The sequence below is a fragment of the Rhinolophus ferrumequinum genome, chromosome 10 (assembly GCF_004115265.2).
Source record: "Rhinolophus ferrumequinum isolate MPI-CBG mRhiFer1 chromosome 10, mRhiFer1_v1.p, whole genome shotgun sequence".
In the NCBI taxonomy this organism is placed as follows: domain Eukaryota; kingdom Metazoa; phylum Chordata; class Mammalia; order Chiroptera; family Rhinolophidae; genus Rhinolophus; species Rhinolophus ferrumequinum.
The window spans coordinates 23,884,121-23,903,141 of record NC_046293.1 but is presented as its reverse complement, the minus strand read 5'-3'; the positions used below and the strand labels follow the sequence as shown (position 1 = coordinate 23,903,141).

At 46.2% G+C, this 19,021-nt stretch overlaps 1 protein-coding gene across 11 annotated transcripts; it reads left to right on the top strand.

Moving 5' to 3' along the window:
* Positions 1-56: 56 nt before the first annotated feature.
* Positions 57-18,938, top strand: ZNF384 (zinc finger protein 384). 11 transcript variants are annotated; one of them, XM_033116482.1, is made up of 13 exons: positions 57-260; positions 469-518; positions 1,391-1,450; positions 6,974-7,044; positions 7,632-7,869; positions 8,105-8,152; positions 8,354-8,687; positions 9,536-9,628; positions 13,520-13,744; positions 14,441-14,623; positions 16,153-16,231; positions 17,196-17,354; positions 18,026-18,938. In XM_033116482.1, exons 4-13 carry the CDS (start codon positions 6,979-6,981, stop codon positions 18,452-18,454), a joined length of 1,854 nt encoding a protein of 617 aa, XP_032972373.1. In that variant the 5' UTR covers positions 57-260; positions 469-518; positions 1,391-1,450; positions 6,974-6,978; the 3' UTR covers positions 18,455-18,938. The 11 variants fall into 11 exon arrangements, with proteins under 11 accessions (XP_032972373.1, XP_032972372.1, XP_032972376.1 ...); XM_033116481.1 differs by lacking the exon at positions 469-518; XM_033116485.1 differs by lacking the exon at positions 9,536-9,628 and having other exon boundaries at positions 58-260.
* Positions 18,939-19,021: the final 83 nt, after the last annotated feature.

The window sequence follows — 19,021 nt, the reverse complement described above, 5'->3', positions numbered from 1 at the left end:
CTGCCCTGAGTATCCTGGAGCGCTAGCGGCGCCGGATGTGCTCTACCTCTCCCGGAAGTGACTCGACCTTTGCATTTCCCCCCTTCCTCACTGCCGCTCCCCCTACATTGCTATTTCCCTCCCTCCCCCCCTTTTCGTTTCCGGCGCTCCCGCCTTCTCTCCGCGGCGGCTCAACTCGGAGGCAGTGGGGGGAGGGAGGGAGGGAGGGGGCGTGGAGGACTTGGGGTTCTCGGGAGCACAAGCGGCAGCACCACTTCCGGGTGAGTGTTAGGGGAGGTAGGGCGGGAGGGAGGGGGCCACCCACTGCCTGGCGCCCCCGCCCTGCGGGTGTCTCGCGCGCATTCCGTGAGTGTGAGTGTGTAGGTCTGTCTCGCGCCTAAAGTGCGTGCCCGCGCGCTCCGCCGCGCGCTCCTCCTCCCCTCGCCCCCTCTGGGTCCTCCCACCCCACTCGGCTCCCTCCTTCCCCAGCCAACGCCGCCCCTCCCGCGCTCTGGCGCCGCCGCAGCCGTCGCCGCCGGGTGAGTCTCGCGCCGCTGCAGCCGGCGCGCTCCAAGCTCTCTGCTCCTCCCCCCTCCCCTTTTCCCTGGGGGGGCGGGGAAGGGGGGGTCCACGATGTGACTGTATGTGTGTCCGTCCCGGAACCGGAAGTGGTTGAGGAGCGGGCGATGAGGAGGAATGGGGGGGCTTAGGGGGCGGGTGTCTGTCTGGTGGGTGGCAGAGTTCAGCTCCCTGGAGGAGAAGGAGGGACGTCCCAAAGAAGGGTCTTTGAGGAAGGGGTTGGGGGAGACATCAGGAGAAGGCTCTCAGGGGCTGACTCAGGGGAGCGAGGGTTTTTTGGGGACAGCTGGGGTCTCCAATAGATAAACCACTGTGCAGGCTGAGGGAGGTACTTCTTGGCCTAAGGCCTTGGGTAGGCAGGGGCGAAGTCCTCGCAGAAGTGTGGGGGGGAGACCAGAGGAAGTGGCTGGGCCTGAACTGGCACTGTGCCTGACACAAGGGCTTGTGCATCCCCCCAGTACTCAGCTTTGCCTTTTGTGCCAGTCCTCAGGGGGCAGGGACCCTTCTCTTCCAACTCTTCTGTTCTCTGACCCCTGGTTACCTGTGGCCCTGGGGAAGGAAGAAGAACCAGTGTCGGAGCCCAGGAGTTGAACCCAAACCCTGTTGCTAGAGTTCATCTTAGTTTCTGGGAATTGGATTTATTTCCCTTGTATCTGCATAGTGGGTGGCACTGCACTCCTGTTATTATATATTTGCACCTTTGGATTATTGGTTGGGGATCTGCCTGCCTTCCCGACTGACTGCTGACAGTCAGAGAATTCCTGAGGTCCTCCACAGTTCTCTGGTGGCTGCACCCTCACTGACCCCTGTAACCCAGACAATTTGTTTACAGAAAGTTCAGGAGCCCTGGAAAGGAGAAAGAATAAAACGACAGGAGGAAGAGAGAGAGAGGGTAAGAAAATTTGGGGTTAATGGCTTTTCTGGTTTTGGGGGAAAAGGGGGTCATAATAAAATGGGTTTTTATGGGGACAAGATGACAGAATTCTTCAAGTAATAGCAGTTGCTGTGGGAGAAAAATCAGCCTTTTCCTAGTATTTCTTGTGGGTGCCTAGGAAGTTTTTGTGTAAAAAAGGCGGCTCTGTACCCCATCACCTTTCATTTCCACCAATACGCATCAGGAATGAGTTGTGAAATGCTCAAGTGAAATCACTAAGGAGTGTTGCATTGTGTCCAGATGAGAAATTCTACTGTGGGGACAAATGGGCCCTAGTTGTCAGTATAGCCCTTATGGCATAGCTTATGGAATTGCTTTCCTGTATTTGGAACAAGTAGAGTTGAGTTCAGAGGGGGGGTCGTATCCTTACTACTACAGCGGAGTAAGTGTTTGGAGTGTTATCTGTTGAGCAATTAGAATCTCACACAGGGTTATCTGAATTAGATGTGGCAGGGTGAAGTTTTCTGCTTCATAAGTAGTTTGAAGTAAAGTGGATAAAACTGTACGGTGTAGACTCCAGAAGTAGGTCTGGAAGAATTCAAAATATGAGGCTTGATGGTGATAAGAGTTTTAGGTAGCCTGAAAAAGCCGATGTATGATCCAAAAGATTTTGAGTTCAGAGCTTACGATCCTAGAGGTGTCTCCTAGGACCCCGTTCCAGGCTACGTTATAAAGTGTATCCCCGTAGGTTTTTCTGCCAAGTTCATGATTCAATATTAGTTGCATAGCACCTCTTCTCCAGCCTTTTTTTTTTTCCTGCCGCATATTGCCCAGATCCATCATTTGTAGTGGAATGGGCAGGGCAAGGGGAGCTACTGTGTTCTTCCCCCAGGGTACAAGGTGTGATGGTCCAGTGGTGCCCAGGGAAGAGGTGCTGGCCCAGATTGCCAGCTGGGTGGTGGTAGTGGTCCTGTTCTGTTTGGCATGGTGTTAACGCTCTTTGCCAGTAGAATTGGGATAGACCTGTTCTGAGTTATTTTGTACTTGGGAGAGTTTACAGATAGTAGGAAGGCCCCAAATCCTATTGGGATGGCCCTTTTTGAATGTCCTTCTTGAACCCAGGACCTGAGAAAAATTTGTTTCCTTACTGAGAAAAAAATAGTCTTCTGTTTCTTCACTTCAAGTCCTTAACTAATATTGCAACCTTTCTGTAGTTGTGCATTTTGGGATAGTTTTGCTCAACAGAGGGTCTGAGGTCCATGGATCAAGTTCTTTCTGTAGTTGAATTTGAATTGATTGTTCTTTGCATCTCTGTTTCTTGTAAGTGCTTCTAGTTGGTGATTACTAAGCTGGAGGCTGTAGAAGTGATACTTTTGGGTAGGTCCTTTGTAATTATGTGGTCTTCATGTAATTTTCACTAATAGTCCTCATCACATGGAAGTATTTCTCTTCCTTTCAGGAGCACTTTGAGCATTTTATTTTTGCTGCCTTCATCCCATTACCATATGCCTTATGAATTTATTTTAAGGGGTTTATTCTCCATCCTTTACCCACATAGACACTTAGTGGAGTAGTAAGTTATTCCCTTATCCACTGATGTAAGACCTAGAATTGGATTCCATAAGTCTTGATTCTTAGGTCCATTCCCTAGCTACTGAACTTGGTTGGTTGCAAGTATTTTGTGATTTTCTAAAGGTTGGTTGTGTTAAGAGAATGTCATTTTCCTGAGAAAAGAAAACAATGGTTTATTTGAAAAACAACAATAAAAAGATTACAGTATCAGGAAAGCGGTGGTGGTCTTCACCATGTCTACCAAAACCACATGCTGGGGGGCAGTGCCATCTTTATTCCTGGATGGCTGGTAGTACTGTGGAAAGATGGGCAAAAGGACAAAGCTCTGGTGAAAGAGTTCAGGTTTTACTTTGTGTTTCATGCATGTTACTTAATATTGTCTTTTTTCTTCATCTCCTCGGTGTTTCGCAGATTTCTTTTGAGATTGGAAAGAAATATATGTAGTTCCTTGAACTTCTTGAAAGAAAAGTACTGTCCAACTTAATTATAGTAAACCTCCCTTTTGATTAACAAAACAGTGGAGGCTCAGTACAGAAGTAAAGTTGAAATTAGAACCCAGATTTTCAATCTGCTAGTATACTTCCTTCCATTTATTATGTTTCTTCTTCTTTTTCTGTTGTTTGGGGCTATGATAGAAGCCTTCCACTTCATTCCCAGTTGAGGGTAAACCAGTTTGTTGTTTTTAATTTATTGGCATAATCATCAAAACTGGTACTCTGTGTAGAGATGAAATTTCCCTGGACTATCATTGTGTTCTTCAGGCTTAGGAATGTTGGTACATGTCTGCTTGGATGTCAGGATGATTTGGTGAGAGTTCCTCCACGAAGGATGGTTAAGAGGATAAATGGTAAAATGGACAGTAAACAAATATTTGAGTGACCTGGTCCCTGGGGCACCCTGTTACACAACTCCAGGGACACCATTTATATGTCTTCTGGCAAGAGCCTGCCTTCTTAGCTCTCAGTTTGATTTCATTTCAGGGATACAGAGATTTAAGTTATCCTCATCAGAACAGTGGTATAGCATTTCTCAGGTATCATTTTGCAAGCAAACATCGCTTCTAGTTGTCCAAGCAGTAGTTTCTCTCCACGTACCCCCATTTGGGCTGACATATTTGTCAGAAGCCCACAGAGCACATTTATCATTTCATCTTACGACCAGCTGTGGTTCTGATCTTCCGTTTTATTCTCTTAAGAACCAAAGCAGAGTGATAGACTGGGTATCATGGAAGTGACCTTTTATTGAGTTTACCCACTCTGGACAGTCTGGCCTTTTTACTCAGATTCCATCATTCCAAAATCAGTTATCTTAGTGGCCAAGAAAGGTTTCACAGGATGTGGACAGAGAATATAATCTTGAACTGCATTTTGCTGTCATCAGAACTTCATTTCTGAAAACAGTATTGAGAACTATCTGAAAAATGTATGGTCGTATCCTGGAAATATTCTAAATTTTAATTCATGAATTAAGTCACAACATCAGAAAGTACATACTTCAGTTGTATGGTTTTGGCCTCTTATAGAACCCCTTCCCTAACTTGCTCTGCTTTTTACTGTTTGCCTCCGATTTCCTCTTTTGAAAAATGGGGATTACAGTACCCTACTTCATAGAATCGTGGTGGAGATTAAATGATGTGATAGTTGTAAAGTGCTTAGAACAGTATATCGAACACAGTAAGGACTTAATAAATGTTAGTGGTGATATTGTCCACCCATTATTTTGTAGGCTTTCTTTATAGGAACCTATAGGCCATATTTTCCTCAGAAACTGCTTCACCTGAACCACTTGTAGGACAATATGAATAGATACAATCTTTTTTGGGAGGGAGGGGCCTCGTCACAGGAATCCTATCTGAGGACATTCTTATTTTCAGGCTCTCAGTTCCTCCTAAATTTTCACATCCGTAATGTGTTTACTTCCTTGACTCTTTAGGGGGAAATTATATATTAAACACTCCTTTCTTTTACTCTCCAGCCTAATTCTTTACTTCATTTCTACCATACATCACCACTCTTACCTGTTTCATTTCTCTCGGCTAAAAGGTTAGACAAACTGAGGTCATGGGATAAGGTTTGAGCCCCTAGCAATATTTTCAAAATCTGTATGTGTGAAGTCCACTGTTGTTCAGTTCATTAAATATGGAGTTGCTTACTGGGTGATGAGTCCTATATTAGAGACTGTGGGGAAGATCCCTGCTTCCTGAAAAGCTTGGCAAGGTTGGATCCTCTTGAATTGTGATCTGATTATTTCTTGATTTCTCTTGGCCTAAGGAGGACCTGAGGCCCCTTTATAAAGCTAACGGTGGAAGGAAAAGGTTAGCACTTATTTCGGGGCCTGTCTGGTATTTTATAACTTGGGGGCAGGATTTGCCTGTGGTCAATCCTCTGTCATTTAATATTGAGCCTTATTTGTGTGAAGCAGTTGTAGTAAGATTTGGTGCATTATTCTCCTTTCCTTTGCTACTTGTTAGGAAAAAGTAGGCTGAAATTCAGTTCTGCTTCCCTTATAGGATCTTTGAAAATTGAAGGTGCTGTTTAATAGAGCAAAAAATGTGATGAGAGTTTTGGAGAAGGATGATAAGAAACAGGGTTATGTTTAGAGGGATGTCCTTTCTGCTGTCCTTTGTTGAAGATCTTTCCTAGTTTTCTTAGTCACTACTTGAAACCTAGTTTCTGTGCCCAGTCTACCCTCCAGCTTTTAGTATCCCTGGTATCTGCCACCAGCATATTGTCAGTGGGACCTGTGGCTGTAAGTCACAGGTCCTTATTCCTAACCCCCACCTCCTCCACCCCCTCACCCCTGCGAATTGGTTGCTCTCGGCTGAGAGTAGCAACATGGTGATAACGTTTATTTCCTGCTGTTCTTCATTTCCCCATTCCACCAGTCTCATACTCCCTCTTCACCTGCTTTCTGCTGGGCTGGATCTTACCTGGTCCAGCATTTGGGGAAGCTACTCTTGACCAACATACTGCCAGTTAAGCATTTTTAGGAGGTGATCAGAGTGTGAAAATGAGTGTGAGTGGGTGGGATGCCTGGATTCTGTACCCATCTGTGACTTGCAGTGATTGATTACTTTTCTTGCTTATTCTTCACTCCCAAAGTTTTAAGCTTAATTATCATCTACAGAGCAGAACTTGACCTCTTAGAAGCCTAGTGTTTGAGAACTACAAAGCAGGAGTCTAGTAATGTGTATGTATTCTGGCCCACTATTGTCTCTATTCTGAATCCCGTTAGGTGGCAATCTGGGGTGCTCGGGCTACAACCCTTTTTTAAACTAGTAACCTCTAGGTTCTCACTGCTCAGCCCAGAATGTGTGGTACCCAGCGCAGTACTATGGATGTTCTTTCTTAGACCTTGGTGGGATCACTAGGGCGTGGCCCCAGGTATCATCTGGTACTGAAAAAATACCTTTATTTCGATTCCTGCCTATTTCATTCTTTAATTTTCCTAGGCAGTTTGTGTTCTGGCTTAGAACCTGTTCGAGCTACATAGAACGATAGATGTCTCCATTGGAACTCTTGAAATTTTTTATTTCAAGGAAGGTGGATTTGAGGGATAAAGGAAAAGAGGAACACTGATAGGTACCCTGCTGTTTGAAGCCAATTAGTAGTTTGCTTTGTGAGACTTTGCTTTGTGGGACATCCCTTCTTCTCTCATAACTTCAATTTCTCTTCTGTCCACAAAGGAAAGTAATACTCATTCTGTTTCTTTGGGATATGGGAAACGTTCTGTGGGTAAATGAGATGTGTACGAGTATGAGTTCTTCCACCAGCATCTTAACTAGGATGGCCTCTGAGTGGGTCTGACCAATGGGACTAATACGCTAGATCCTAAGGTCTTCACTGCAAGCTAGTTCCCACCATGTGCTTAGGAGCCAAAGAAGAGACCAGGATCTCCTTAACTCTTCTCCTCCATTGCTAAGTTTCTTCCGATCTATTCCTGAGTGTAATGTGGTCTTTCTTTCTTCAGGTAGAATGGAAGAATCTCACTTCAATTCTAACCCATACTTCTGGCCTTCTATCCCCACAGTCTCAGGACAGGTAGGTGGGGTTTGTTTTTTTTTTTGCTCCTCCATTGTGTGCTTTTTTTCAACTCAGTAAGTTCTATTACTGTGGAGGCTGAAGCAAGATAAACCATGCGCTTTCTCCCTGGGTCCCCATCACTGAGAATTATATAGTGTTTCTGTGTTGGCTTCTCTCTGAAAGCACAAAGATACTAACTGCACGTTCGTGATCTCCGAGGAGGAGGACAGACAATGCAAAGTGCTTAGGGAGCAGACAAAACCAGACTCTCCCTGAAGAAGCCACTCCCCACCCCTTTCCTTCACATTTATTTATTTATTGTTGGCAAAGAATATTATACTAGTTTCAGGTGTACATCATAGAGATTAGACACTTCTATATGTTATAAAATAAACGTCATGATGCGTCTCATGCCCATCTGGCATCATACCTAGTTATTACGATATTATTGACTATATTCCTTATGCTGTAGTCTACATCCTCCTGACTATTTTTATAACTCCCAGTTTGTACTTGTTGGTCCCCCTCACCTTTCTCGCCCATCCCCTCACCCCCTCGCGTCTAGCCACCAGCAGTTTGTTGTCTGCCTCTTCCATTTCTTTTAGATTGAGAACACGATGTTCATCAACAAGATGAAGGATCAGCTGCTGCCAGAGAAGGGCTGTGGGCTGGCTCCACCCCACTACCCCACCTTGCTGACAGTGCCTGCCTCCGTGTCCCTGCCCTCGGGCATCAGTATGGACACAGAGTCCAAGTCAGACCAGCTGACCCCACATAGCCAGGCGTCCGTTACCCAGAATATCACAGTGGTCCCTGTGCCGTCTACAGGACTGATGACTGCTGGTGAGCAACTCTGCTCTTCTCCAATCTGAGGTGTTGATCTCCCATGATCAGTACCCCAGGCTGGAGGGCTTCAGGGACATGGGGAGTGGGAAATGTGTTTGATTACTCAATTGGATTTTTATTAAGTGCCTACTGTATGCCTAGCAATGCACTAGGCATTGTGGGGGATACAAAGAAGTAGAAGATGCGGTCCCTGCCTTTGAGGAGGTGACATTCTTTCCTTCTCTGAATCAAGGAGTCTCCTGTTCTCAGAGGTGGAGAAGAGAAGGGAGTCAATCAAGGGGTAAATCTCACTGTTACCGGGGGTGGGGTGGGGACAGGGGTTAGGAGACCATTATTTTTCTACAGGGTTTGGGGTTTCCTATGTACTGTGGGCTGGGGGCGGTGGTGAGGGGTTAATTAGACAATGATCTGGGGGAAATAAAATAGGATTAGGATCAGGACTGGACAACATGACACCATCTCCTTTTTCTCCCAATCCTAGGTCCTGGTTTGGTAATCACGTCCCCCTCAGGCTCCCTTGTGACCACAGCCTCATCCGCTCAGACCTTCCCCATTTCGGCTCCCATGATTGTCTCAGCTCTTCCCCCTGGCTCACAAGCCCTGCAGGTGGTCCCTGACCTCTCCAAGAAGGTATCAACAGCCCTCACGGAGGAAGGAGGCGGAGGTGGTGGTGGAGGTGGCAGTGTGGCTCCTAAGCCCCCCCGGGGGCGAAAGAAGAAACGGATGCTGGAATCAGGGCTGCCCGAAATGAGTGACCCTTATGTCCTGTCCCCAGAGGATGATGATGACCATCAGAAAGATGGAAAGACCTATAGGTATGAGTCAGAGCTGGGGCAGGATGGGGTGAGGATCCCTGTCTCAGCTTCCCTACCTGTCTGTGTCCTGCCCCAGTCAGGCTGTCTGCTCCGCCAGCTTTCCACCTCAGTCCATGTGCATGTCAGGCGTTCTGTCGTGGGGCAGGAGGGTAGAGCTTCTGATACTTCTCTGGTGCCTCTTCCCCCAGGATACAGACCCATTTCACCCCTTCCTTTTGGGGTCCTCAGCACTGACTTATTTTTGAGTAGCATAATAGAGTTTATTTCTAGTAATGAGGCTTTAGAGTGGGTTTGAGACTCTCTCTAGCTCCTTTTTGCTTTCTACATTTTCCATTCCTGTTTTTCCAAGAAACCTTTCTGGTAAGCCCCCCACCAGTGTACTATCCACCGGTTCTTGGACCATATTTGAGCATTGAGTCTGTCTGACCCTGCATGGTTGGGATGATGGGAGAGGTCTACATAAAAAGGTGGGAGGAGTAGGATGCCTCCCTTCCCCCGCCCTGGAATATATGCTTATAAAATGACTGTTTGCTCACTTTCTAATTCATGGAAATCATTTTGATTCTTCACTGCCTTTAAGTGTCCATTGTCAAAAAGCATTATATTTGCATGTGGTGCTCTACAAAAATAATTACATAAGTAAACTTGCCTGCCCTTTGAAAGTTGGAAATCTTTCAATCCCCTTGAGAACTATCAAGGGCCCTAGTGGGTTTGGGGAGTTTGGACCCAGTGTACAGAGTGGGGTGACCACTGTCACAGCTTTGACGCAGACAGGGGCAGATGTGCATGGCTGGGAGACTGGGTCTGTCCTTAGTGTACCGAGATGGGCAATGTTGTTCCCATTTTAGGAGCGAAGGGAACTGCGGCACAGGAAATGGACAGAGCCTTGGGCTCATGGATTCAGTTCCCGGCTCCACCACGAACTTGCTGTGTGACCCTGGGCAAGTCCTTTCCCCCTCTCTGGGCCTCAGTTTCCTCATCTGTAAAATGGGGAGAATTCTGTTTCTGCCTCCCACTTGTTGGGAGTATATATCAGATAAGATGTGAAATGTTGGGAGCTTCAAAAGAGATAAGAAATAGTCATCATTTAGCATTTATTACTTGTGTTGTGCACTTCTACTGTGGAGAGTAGCTACGACTATAGAGCATTTAAATCCCTCTTTGTAAGTGAAAAGGAGGGGAGTGTTGCTATGTAGAAAGTATTGGGCACTTCAGAATTCCAGTTTATAATCCAAAAGTTCATTGCAGCTTTATTATTACAGGTGTACCCCACTTTATACAATAAAAGTGTTCCTGGAAAATGTTTACATCATATCATATTATAAAGGTACCTGACAAGTTTGATTCATTTAAGGGCATTCTTTTATATATTGTTTCATAAAATGAAAATCCCTCTTAAATATATTTTATAGAAACCTGGATTTTTATATATTTGGTTAAAGTGAGGTCATTGTGACGTAGAGAGACTCCTATCAAAATTTTCTGTGGTAGGAGTAGTAGAAGCGTTCTGACACCCTGTGGAGCCCTTCATGTGGATCAGTCCTCTGATTCTGCCAAGGGTTTTTGGTTAGTTTGGTTTTTGGACCCACATTAAAGCTGTCTCTGGACTTCCCAAACTGTATATAGGAAGAAATGTGAATGTACAGTTGGAAGGAAGCCCTGATGGGATTTTCCACACCTTCAGTGTTTTCAGAATTCTTGGCAGGCCCCATACCCAGGTGACTAAAGAGAACTCTGAAATTTAAGGGCGACTAATTATATTCTAGGTGAATGGAATTTCTTCAGAAACTCAGAACTCTGGAGTTCCAGAGGAATCTTTTTTTTTTTTCTTTTTTTTTATTTTTTTTATTTAAGTGTGTTTTTCCAGGACCTATCAGCTCCAAGTCAAGTAGTTGTTTCAATCTAGTTGCAGAGGGTGCAGCTCACAGTGGCCCATGTGGGGATCGAACCAGCAACCTTGTTGTTACGAGCACCGTGCTCTAACCAACTGAGCTATCCGGCCGCCCCTTGAGGAATTTTTTTAATCACAAAGAATCCCTCTTTTGATGCATGTGTAGGTCAACCACATCCATTCCTGTGGCCAGTGGCATTTGACTGTGTATTGCAGGAATTAGGTTCTGTTACCCTGGGCAAGTCAACTTATTTCTAGCTCTTTGTTCCCATCTGTAAAATGGGAAGATCAATCATGGCCCTCATCTATCTTGTGGAAATGTTTTGAGGGAAAAATCAGAGTAGTATTTGAAATTATTTTTGAGCATCTTAGGAAAAACTGGGATGATAATTCAAAGTAGTTACTGTAAGCAAGACCATTGCATTGCATGCCTCCAAAGAGGCACCGTTCTTATGTTGGATGTGAATGGTACCCCCTGGAGTTGTGTACCCAGTGATATGCGGTGCTGGCTTTTCTATTCCCTGCTAATTGCCCACTGCCACAGCTCTCCTAAATCAGATTTCTTTCTGACCACTCAGTACCTTGTATTAAAAGACTTGTACTCTTTTATTTGTCTTCATAGGATTTCAGAGGTGGAGGTACTTTAATGGTCTCCTAAAGCAGTCCCTTCTCTATAGTTTTAGTCTTCTAAACATTCCTGGCAGATGATTGTCAAGTCTCTCTTTAAATATCTCTAGTGTGAAGAATCGTAAATTAGGCTAGAAAGATGGCTTTGTAGTAAATAACTGCCCTTTGGCCAATAACTTAACCTTTCTGAGCCTTTGTATTCCTTTCTGTAAAACAGGGATAATATTTGCCAGATTGTTGTGAGGGGTGAAAACAGTGTGTTTAAAGAGCCCAACGCTGGTGCTTGGCAGGCAGTATCAGGCACAACAACAAATGGCAACTATTATTATTATCATTATCATTACATTATCATAATCATTATGCCTGGTGCTTTTTGAGACCGGCTTGTTTTGTTGCCTGTCCACTATCGATGAATATAACTTTTGCACAGTCTTCCCTAGTTGAAAACATTAACGAAGAGGGTTATTTTTTCTTCATAATTAATATCGTATTAAGGGTGCAGTTGTCTTTTCAACACTCGCAAACTAAATGAAATTCCGTTTGAGTTAAAGTGAATGTGTTCCATCTATCTGAGAAATTTTAGAAGGGAAATTATTTTGTAACTTTCGTACAGTTCCTGTCCAAGTGACACTATGTTGAGTTTTTAACCTTAGTGAAACATAGTAGCGTGAGCTCATCCATCAGCACTGGTGCTGTTAATGTACATTAATACAATTTTATTATTAGAGAGCACTTGGCTTACCTTGACTGTCCTGGGTGTTTGCTGGCCTTTCCAGGGCCAGATATTTATCTCTCCATTTTACAGACCAGAAAATTGAGGTCTAGATTGATCAGCAAGCCTGTGACTGAACCCTGAGTAGAGCCCAGGTGTCTAGACTTCCACTGGCTGTCTTCCATTGGCTGTGTCCTTTGGACTGTACTACCTATCAACAGAACCTCCCCACCTCCCATACGATGGTTGGGCATCCAAGACAATAGTCAGGGATTGGTAAACTGATAATTGGGTTTCCTTCCGTTGTCAGGTAACTAGAGAAATAGAAATTGGCCTTAATGATTGGAATTTTACTAGAAGCATTAATATAGGGACCACACCCCCAGCTGACAATGATGTATCTTTCTCTGAGGAACTCAGAGTTTGTAGTCTTGATCTCAGTTATTCTCTAAAAATTTTTCTGGGATCACAAAAAAGCAGAAATTATCCCTTGTAACAAGCCCCTCTTACAAAGACAAGTTGGGAGGATCCAAAGAATAGGGATTTGCCCCAGAGACTTGGCTTGCAGACTCTTACCCTTTGTACTAGCCCACGTTGTGTGCTGGTGACGTGTTTAGGAATGCTAGCGTTCTACTTCACATATGTATGGATAGCTTTTACCCAGTAAAGTCTGAATAGTTATGGCTTGTCCTGCTCAGAGGCCTCCTTATTTGATAGTGTCAGAGCAGGAAGAAGAATTACCAACTCAGTTGATGAATGAAAGTGTATTCAGATGCCACTGATGTCACCCAAAGTGCTGACATTGGCTCCATGTGTGAGGAAAGAGGAAAGGTTTAATTAGCATGGAAGCTCAGTGTTTTGAGAATCTTTTTCTCCCAAATATCTGAGGAATACAACCCACTCCCAGCAGTTACCTTGGCATTGCAAAAATAGTTCTCCTTTGATTGCCAAGGAGCTGGGGTTGGGGGAGGCTGGTGGAACATGACATACAGGGTGGAGGCCAGACATACATGGTTTGGAAAAGCCCCTCCAAATACTGTCATTCTGCTACTTCCCCACCCCCATTCCTCTAGGAATCCCTGGCAAAAAGGAAGAGAAAATCTGAGAGAAGGCAAATTGAGGAGACAGGAGAGAAGTCCGTCTGGGCAGTCTAGTCAGTTTGTCCTCATTATCGTCTCAGGAGCGTGAGGAGTACCTGAGGGATGCACATAGGAAATTGGGAAAAGTTGCTCTTTAGAAGTTTGAAATTAAGTTACAGGCAGAAGGAAAACAGAAGGTAGCTGATAATCCTGGCCCAGTGAAATTCACGTCGGCCCAGAGCCCATAAGATTTTCCTGTCTTACCTGGTTGAATTCTTCGTTTTTGTACACACTTAGGGAGTTCAATTATTCAGCAAACATGTATTGAGTATATTGTGCTGGGCTGTGTTAGAAGCTTCAGCTATAACGATAAATAAAGTAGAGTTCCTTCTCTCACAGGCCTTACAGTGTAGTTGGAACAGGAGAGAGAGCAGAGAGGTTGGCTTCTTTGGCAGTGGAGGGGAGGGTTCAACAGTGCCCTCTTGGTGGGAAGGGTTCTAACCGCTGCCCTCGCTTGGCCCAGGTGCCGGATGTGCTCACTGACATTCTACTCAAAGTCGGAGATGCAGATCCACTCCAAGTCACACACCGAGACCAAGCCCCACAAGTGCCCACATTGTTCCAAGACCTTCGCCAACAGCTCCTACCTGGCCCAGCACATCCGTATCCACTCAGGGGCCAAGCCCTACAGTTGTAACTTCTGTGAGAAATCCTTTCGCCAGCTCTCTCATCTCCAGCAGCACACCCGGTAAGGCTGCTCTTGGGTTTTCTCCTGCTACCTGGCCACGAACCCCTCACCCCAGGCCACGTTGCCTGTGCCTACTCTTCTTGCCACATGTTTTCTTTTTTGACTTTGCCCTTTGGGAGCCTCAATTCTCTCTCATTAGTGTCTATGAAAAATAAACTGTATGTCCTAGCACTTTGGCGGGGGGGGGCCTGGAAAATTGTGGTCTCCAATCCCAAAGTCTGGGATGATGTTGTGGTTTCTCTCTGTGTCTGTGTTTGGCAATCCTCTGCAGAGCAGGCCCTGCTTTTACTATATGCTTCAGTTCAGAGCCAAGGTGTGCATTCAACTTCAGGTCCATGGGGAACAGGCGGTATTGGTCTTTGTTCAAATTACTGTTTGGAAGCAGGGTATCTGTGGTGAGTGTGTAACCTTAGAACGAAGCGGAGGGTTGACGAGACTGAAATTTTTAAAGTTACCAGGAGCCAGGGGTTGCAGCTCTTCATCATCTCACTGCCATTCTAGCCACCGACTTCAGATCAGCAACAACCTAGATCTGGGTGTCCTCTTTATTAGCCAATCCAGGCCGGAGTATGTTTGGGAGGAGGGAGGAGGGGGTGCTCTCATCCGTCAAGCAACATCATTTCACCCAGCAGAGAGCTGAGCCCGTGGTGTCGAACTGCTTCCTCCTCCCCCCTTCCCTCCTCTCCTCTCCGGCAGGATCCACTCCAAGATGCATACGGAGACCATCAAGCCCCACAAGTGCCCGCACTGCTCCAAGACCTTCGCCAACACCTCCTACCTGGCCCAGCACCTCCGTATCCATTCGGGGGCCAAGCCCTACAACTGTTCCTACTGCCAGAAGGCCTTCCGCCAGCTCTCCCACCTCCAGCAGCACACACGGTAAGGGAGAGTGGCGGGCTACTGCCCCCGCCCCGCTGGCATGCCCTCCCCACCCCCGCCCCGGACACACACAACAACCCGCATGCGGGGGGCGGGGGAGAGACCTGGCTGGAGGAGAGACCTGGCTGGAGGAACACGACTGGCATCTGGAAGAAAGAACAAACGACAACACTGGAGAAACAAGTGGATACTTAAGAGTCTTTCTGGGGCAAAAGCTACATTGGGGAGATGCAATGACTCATGTTCCTGTATGCATGGGAGGAAGAGACTTAACCTGGAACAGAGACAACTTCTTTTCCCCTCATTTTCCTCCCTGAAAACACCCACACACAACGTCTTGCAAGATTTTCTCCTTGATGCCAAAGCCGGGGCATTTGATGGAAGAAGATGATACCTTTAGCCCTTAGGGCACACCACTTATGAACTGGAGATGTAATCAGACTTCAGCTGGGTATCAGCCTGGTGACACCTACAGCAACAAGCAAGACTCCAAAGGTTGCCAGGAGTGGAGAACAAAACCAGACATCCTGAATCTTCGCAGAGAACCGCAAACAAATTGGAAAAGCTCATACTTCGTAAGGATTCCCACTGTTTGTGCCGTGAATCTGGAGTGACTAGGAGGAAGTGAATCTATTAACTAGAAGAATTGATGTCCTTCCGTGGTATCTCAAGTTGAACTGGAGTCCACACTCTTAAGGGCCATGGGCCTCCTCACCCTGCTGCTTCTGGATGTGGTGACCCCCTTAACGTGGTCAGACCTTGTGCTTTGTGAAGAGGAGGAGTCGGGCTTTCCTCACGAGGAGACATGTCCTGTGATGTTTTCAAGGTTTTATACTAGAGGTCCAGAAAAGCACCCTGTCACAAAGATGATTCTCAAGTCCCTGATGAGGCGCAGGTGTCCACGCGCCCTCAAGTGCTTGGCTGTCTCAGTGGAGGGCCCTGTAGTGTTTGGGAAAGAGGTTAAATTGGTACTAACCTAGGCATTTCCTGCCATTAGGGGGCTGCACTGGAAAAAGCCCCAAGGAGTTTCCATAAGTATTCATAGCACTGCTACTTTCCACAATTAGCATAACTACTTTTCTTTGACACTAGAACTTTCTCTGGGAGTGTTTTTCAAGGCTGAGGGGATAGTTTCTGGCCCTGTGGTGGGGGCCAAGGAAGAAGTGTTATATGTTTTTTTTTTCTCTTTACCATTGTGTTTACCTTATGTTTCTGAGCATTCATCAGGGACAGTTACAGTAGGAGCTGACTTGTATACCAAATTATAGTCTGCTTGTCCCTTGGCTGCTGAGCCATCAGTCCTTTTTCCCCCAGCAGCAAGGAGCCCAGCTTGAGCTGAGTGATGCAGGCAGTGCGCAGAAATCAGGCACTACAGCCTGATCTATGTCAGAGGAGCTGAAGCCTGGAGACCCATCTCATACTCCTACTCCCGTGGGAGGGCAGGAGTGGCCTTGAGGCGGCTTGTTGAGCCAATCCCCAAGTATCCATACTGACATCCTTTCCCTTTCTTGTTTTCTCATCCCGTACAGAATCCACACCGGTGATAGACCATACAAATGTGCACACCCTGGCTGTGAGAAAGCCTTCACACAGCTCTCCAATCTGCAGGTAAATGTTCCTCAGTCCACATCAGGTGTTAACTCTTAAGATGTGGGGTCAAAGTGCCATTTGACGAGTACAGTAATTCTCAGACTTTTTCAGGGCCCCTCACACTCTTAATAATTATTGAGGAACCTGAAGAGCTTTTGTTGATGTGGGTAACATCTACCGTGTTTCCCCAAAAATAAGACCTAGCCGGACAATCAGCTCTAATGCGTCTTGGAGCAAAAATTAATATAAGACTCGGTCTTATTTTACTTTAAGATCGGGTATAATATAATATAATACTGGGTCTTATATTAGTTTGTGCTCCAAAAGACTCATTAGAGCTGATTGTCTGGCTAGGTCTTATTTTCAGGGAAACACGGTATCTGTGTAGATATTATGAAACTAAAAAACTGGGGAAAATATTTAGTAATTTGTTTAAAAATAAACCCATTGCGTGTTTATTTTCAGACACACCCCCCCAAAAAAAATTTAGTGAAGAGGGTGGTGGCATTGTTTTACATTTTTGCACGTTTCTTTAGTGTATGGCTTCCCAGAAGATGGCTAGATTCTGTTGTCTGTTGCGTTCAGTCTTTTGCAATATTATACATCATGTAATCTCTGTACAATCATGAAAGAGTGAAAAGGCAAAGATTGTCTTATTATGAAAATAGTTTTGATCCTGTGGGCCCCCTGAGAAGGTCTTAGTATTCCCTAGCGATCCCCATGCCTCACTTGGAGAACCACTGGACTACTGGGACCAGGCATAGCCATCATTCTAACTCTCAGGATCCTGGTATGTGCTGCATGAGGTATGCTTCTTCCCTTAGCCTGTGGCTCCTGAAATTTCATTTGAAGCAGTTTCTACTTCCTTCAGATGGAAAGAACCTAAGAGGCCTGACACTCATCTCAGGGCTTTCCATTAAGGTCAAGGAGGCAGGAGGGAAGAGTCCAGTGCACTCATCTTGATGGCTCCCAATTTTCTCAGTCCCACAGACGGCAGCACAACAAAGATAAACCCTTCAAGTGCCACAACTGTCATCGGGCGTATACAGACGCAGCCTCACTAGAGGTGCACCTATCGACGCACACGGTGAAGCATGCCAAGGTGTACACCTGCACTATCTGTAGTCGGGCATATACGTCGGTGAGTGCTCAGTGCCTTCCCTCTCCTCCCCTCCACTTCCCTCTTCTCTCCGTTTCCCTCCCCTCCCCTCCTTTTCCTCTCCCCTTTCCTCTCTTCCCCTCTCCTCCCCTCCCCTCTTCCCCATAGGCCAGTAGGACAGCAATTCACTTCCCCCATCTTTCTGGATAAAGATCTGTTGCGGTGAATCTGCTGCCTCCCTAGCTTCAACTTACAGAATCAGAAAGGAGAACAGAAACTAAATAGACCCATAGCTGAGGAATTTAGGCGATGCATGATCCCTTAAGCCTATGGAGATTGCTAAGCAATGATTCTTCATTTGAAGATGAGGCAAAATAAAGCAACTTCCAAGTTTGGGAGGAAAAAGATTTCAGTTAGACATTTTCTGTTAGACTCCAGAAAAAGGCTGTAAAGTTGTTCCATTCAAAGATCTTTGAGAAAATGACAACTTTCTCTGTGCCAATAGAATGCCCATGGTGACTCTAAAGGTCCCCAACTCCTTTCTATCCAACAGTGAGCCCTAAAAGTTGCTCAAGGAGTAAACTTGCCCATGGCTCTAGAATATCTCTGTGTAAATATTGCTCTATTTAAAGCAAAGTTAGAGCCTGGGGTGCTAGTTACAGATAACCTCTTTTCTTCTCTTTCCTCCCTCAACTCCTTGTCATCTCCCTCAGGAAACGTACCTTATGAAACATATGCGCAAACACAACCCTCCTGATCTCCAGCAACAAGTACAGGCAGCAGCAGCAGCAGCAGCAGCGGCCCAGGCCCAAGCTCAGGCTCAGGCTCAGGCTCAGGCCCAAGCCCAAGCTCAAGCCCAAGCCCAAGCTCAAGCTCAAGCTCAAGCCCAAGCCCAAGCCCAAGCCCAGGCCCAAGCCCAGGCTTCCCAGGCATCGCAGCAGCAGCAGCAGCAGCCACAGCCACCACACTTCCAGTCCCCTGGGGCAGCCCCCCAGGGTGGGGGTGGTGGGGACAGTAACCCCAACCCTCCACCCCAATGTTCCTTTGACCTGACCCCGTATAAGACGGCGGAGCATCATAAGGACATCTGCCTCACTGTCACCACCAGCACCATCCAGGTGGAGCACCTGGCCAGCTCGTAGAAACCTGTGCTGCCACCCACTGGGAAGAGGGGAAAGAAGTTCTGGTCCCGTCTTTCTCCAACTCCTCTTGGTGGGAAAAGTCCTCTTCTTCCTTGACAGGCCTTGGCTCCATCTCCTTGGGCCTCAGGCACGGCCTGCCTTCACAGGATACCATCCTTATTTTCAACTCCTCTTCAAAAGGAACATCAGCCCTCCTGATTGGCAGAGGAATACTGAGCTGGTAGTATAATCCAGCAGCCTCCCCTCCCAAGCATAGCTTAAAAATTGGGGGTTGGTGCTCAAGGGAGGGATTTGCTATGACCTCATAGAAACTTTTCCAGTGTGGGCACTTAACTCTCTCCTTACCCTCATAATCCTCAAAGTTCAGGCTGATATAAGACTAGAGGCTAGCCCTCCCAGATAACAGAGAGAAGGGAGCCCTAAATGCAACCAGCTTCCTGTTCTAATCTTGCCTGTGAAAGAACATGTTTTTCAATTGCCCCGATCCCTGGGAGCTGTTTTCTTTTCCTTGTGGTCTCACTTCAGTTCTTACATAATGCTGGAGGAAGAAGATGTGGGTGGGGGTTA

Bases quoted from the DNA above. Each gene is read 5' to 3' on its own strand.
- ZNF384 (XM_033116481.1), top strand. From the start codon at position 6,979: ATGGAAGAATCTCACTTCAATTCTAACCCATACTTCTGGCCTTCTATC. The intron at 7,045-7,631 runs GTAGGTGGGGTT...CATTTCTTTTAG, and splicing joins TCCCCACAGTCTCAGGACAG to ATTGAGAACACGATGTTCAT. The intron at 9,629-13,519 runs GCAAGTCCTTTC...CGCTTGGCCCAG, and splicing joins AACTTGCTGTGTGACCCTGG to GTGCCGGATGTGCTCACTGA.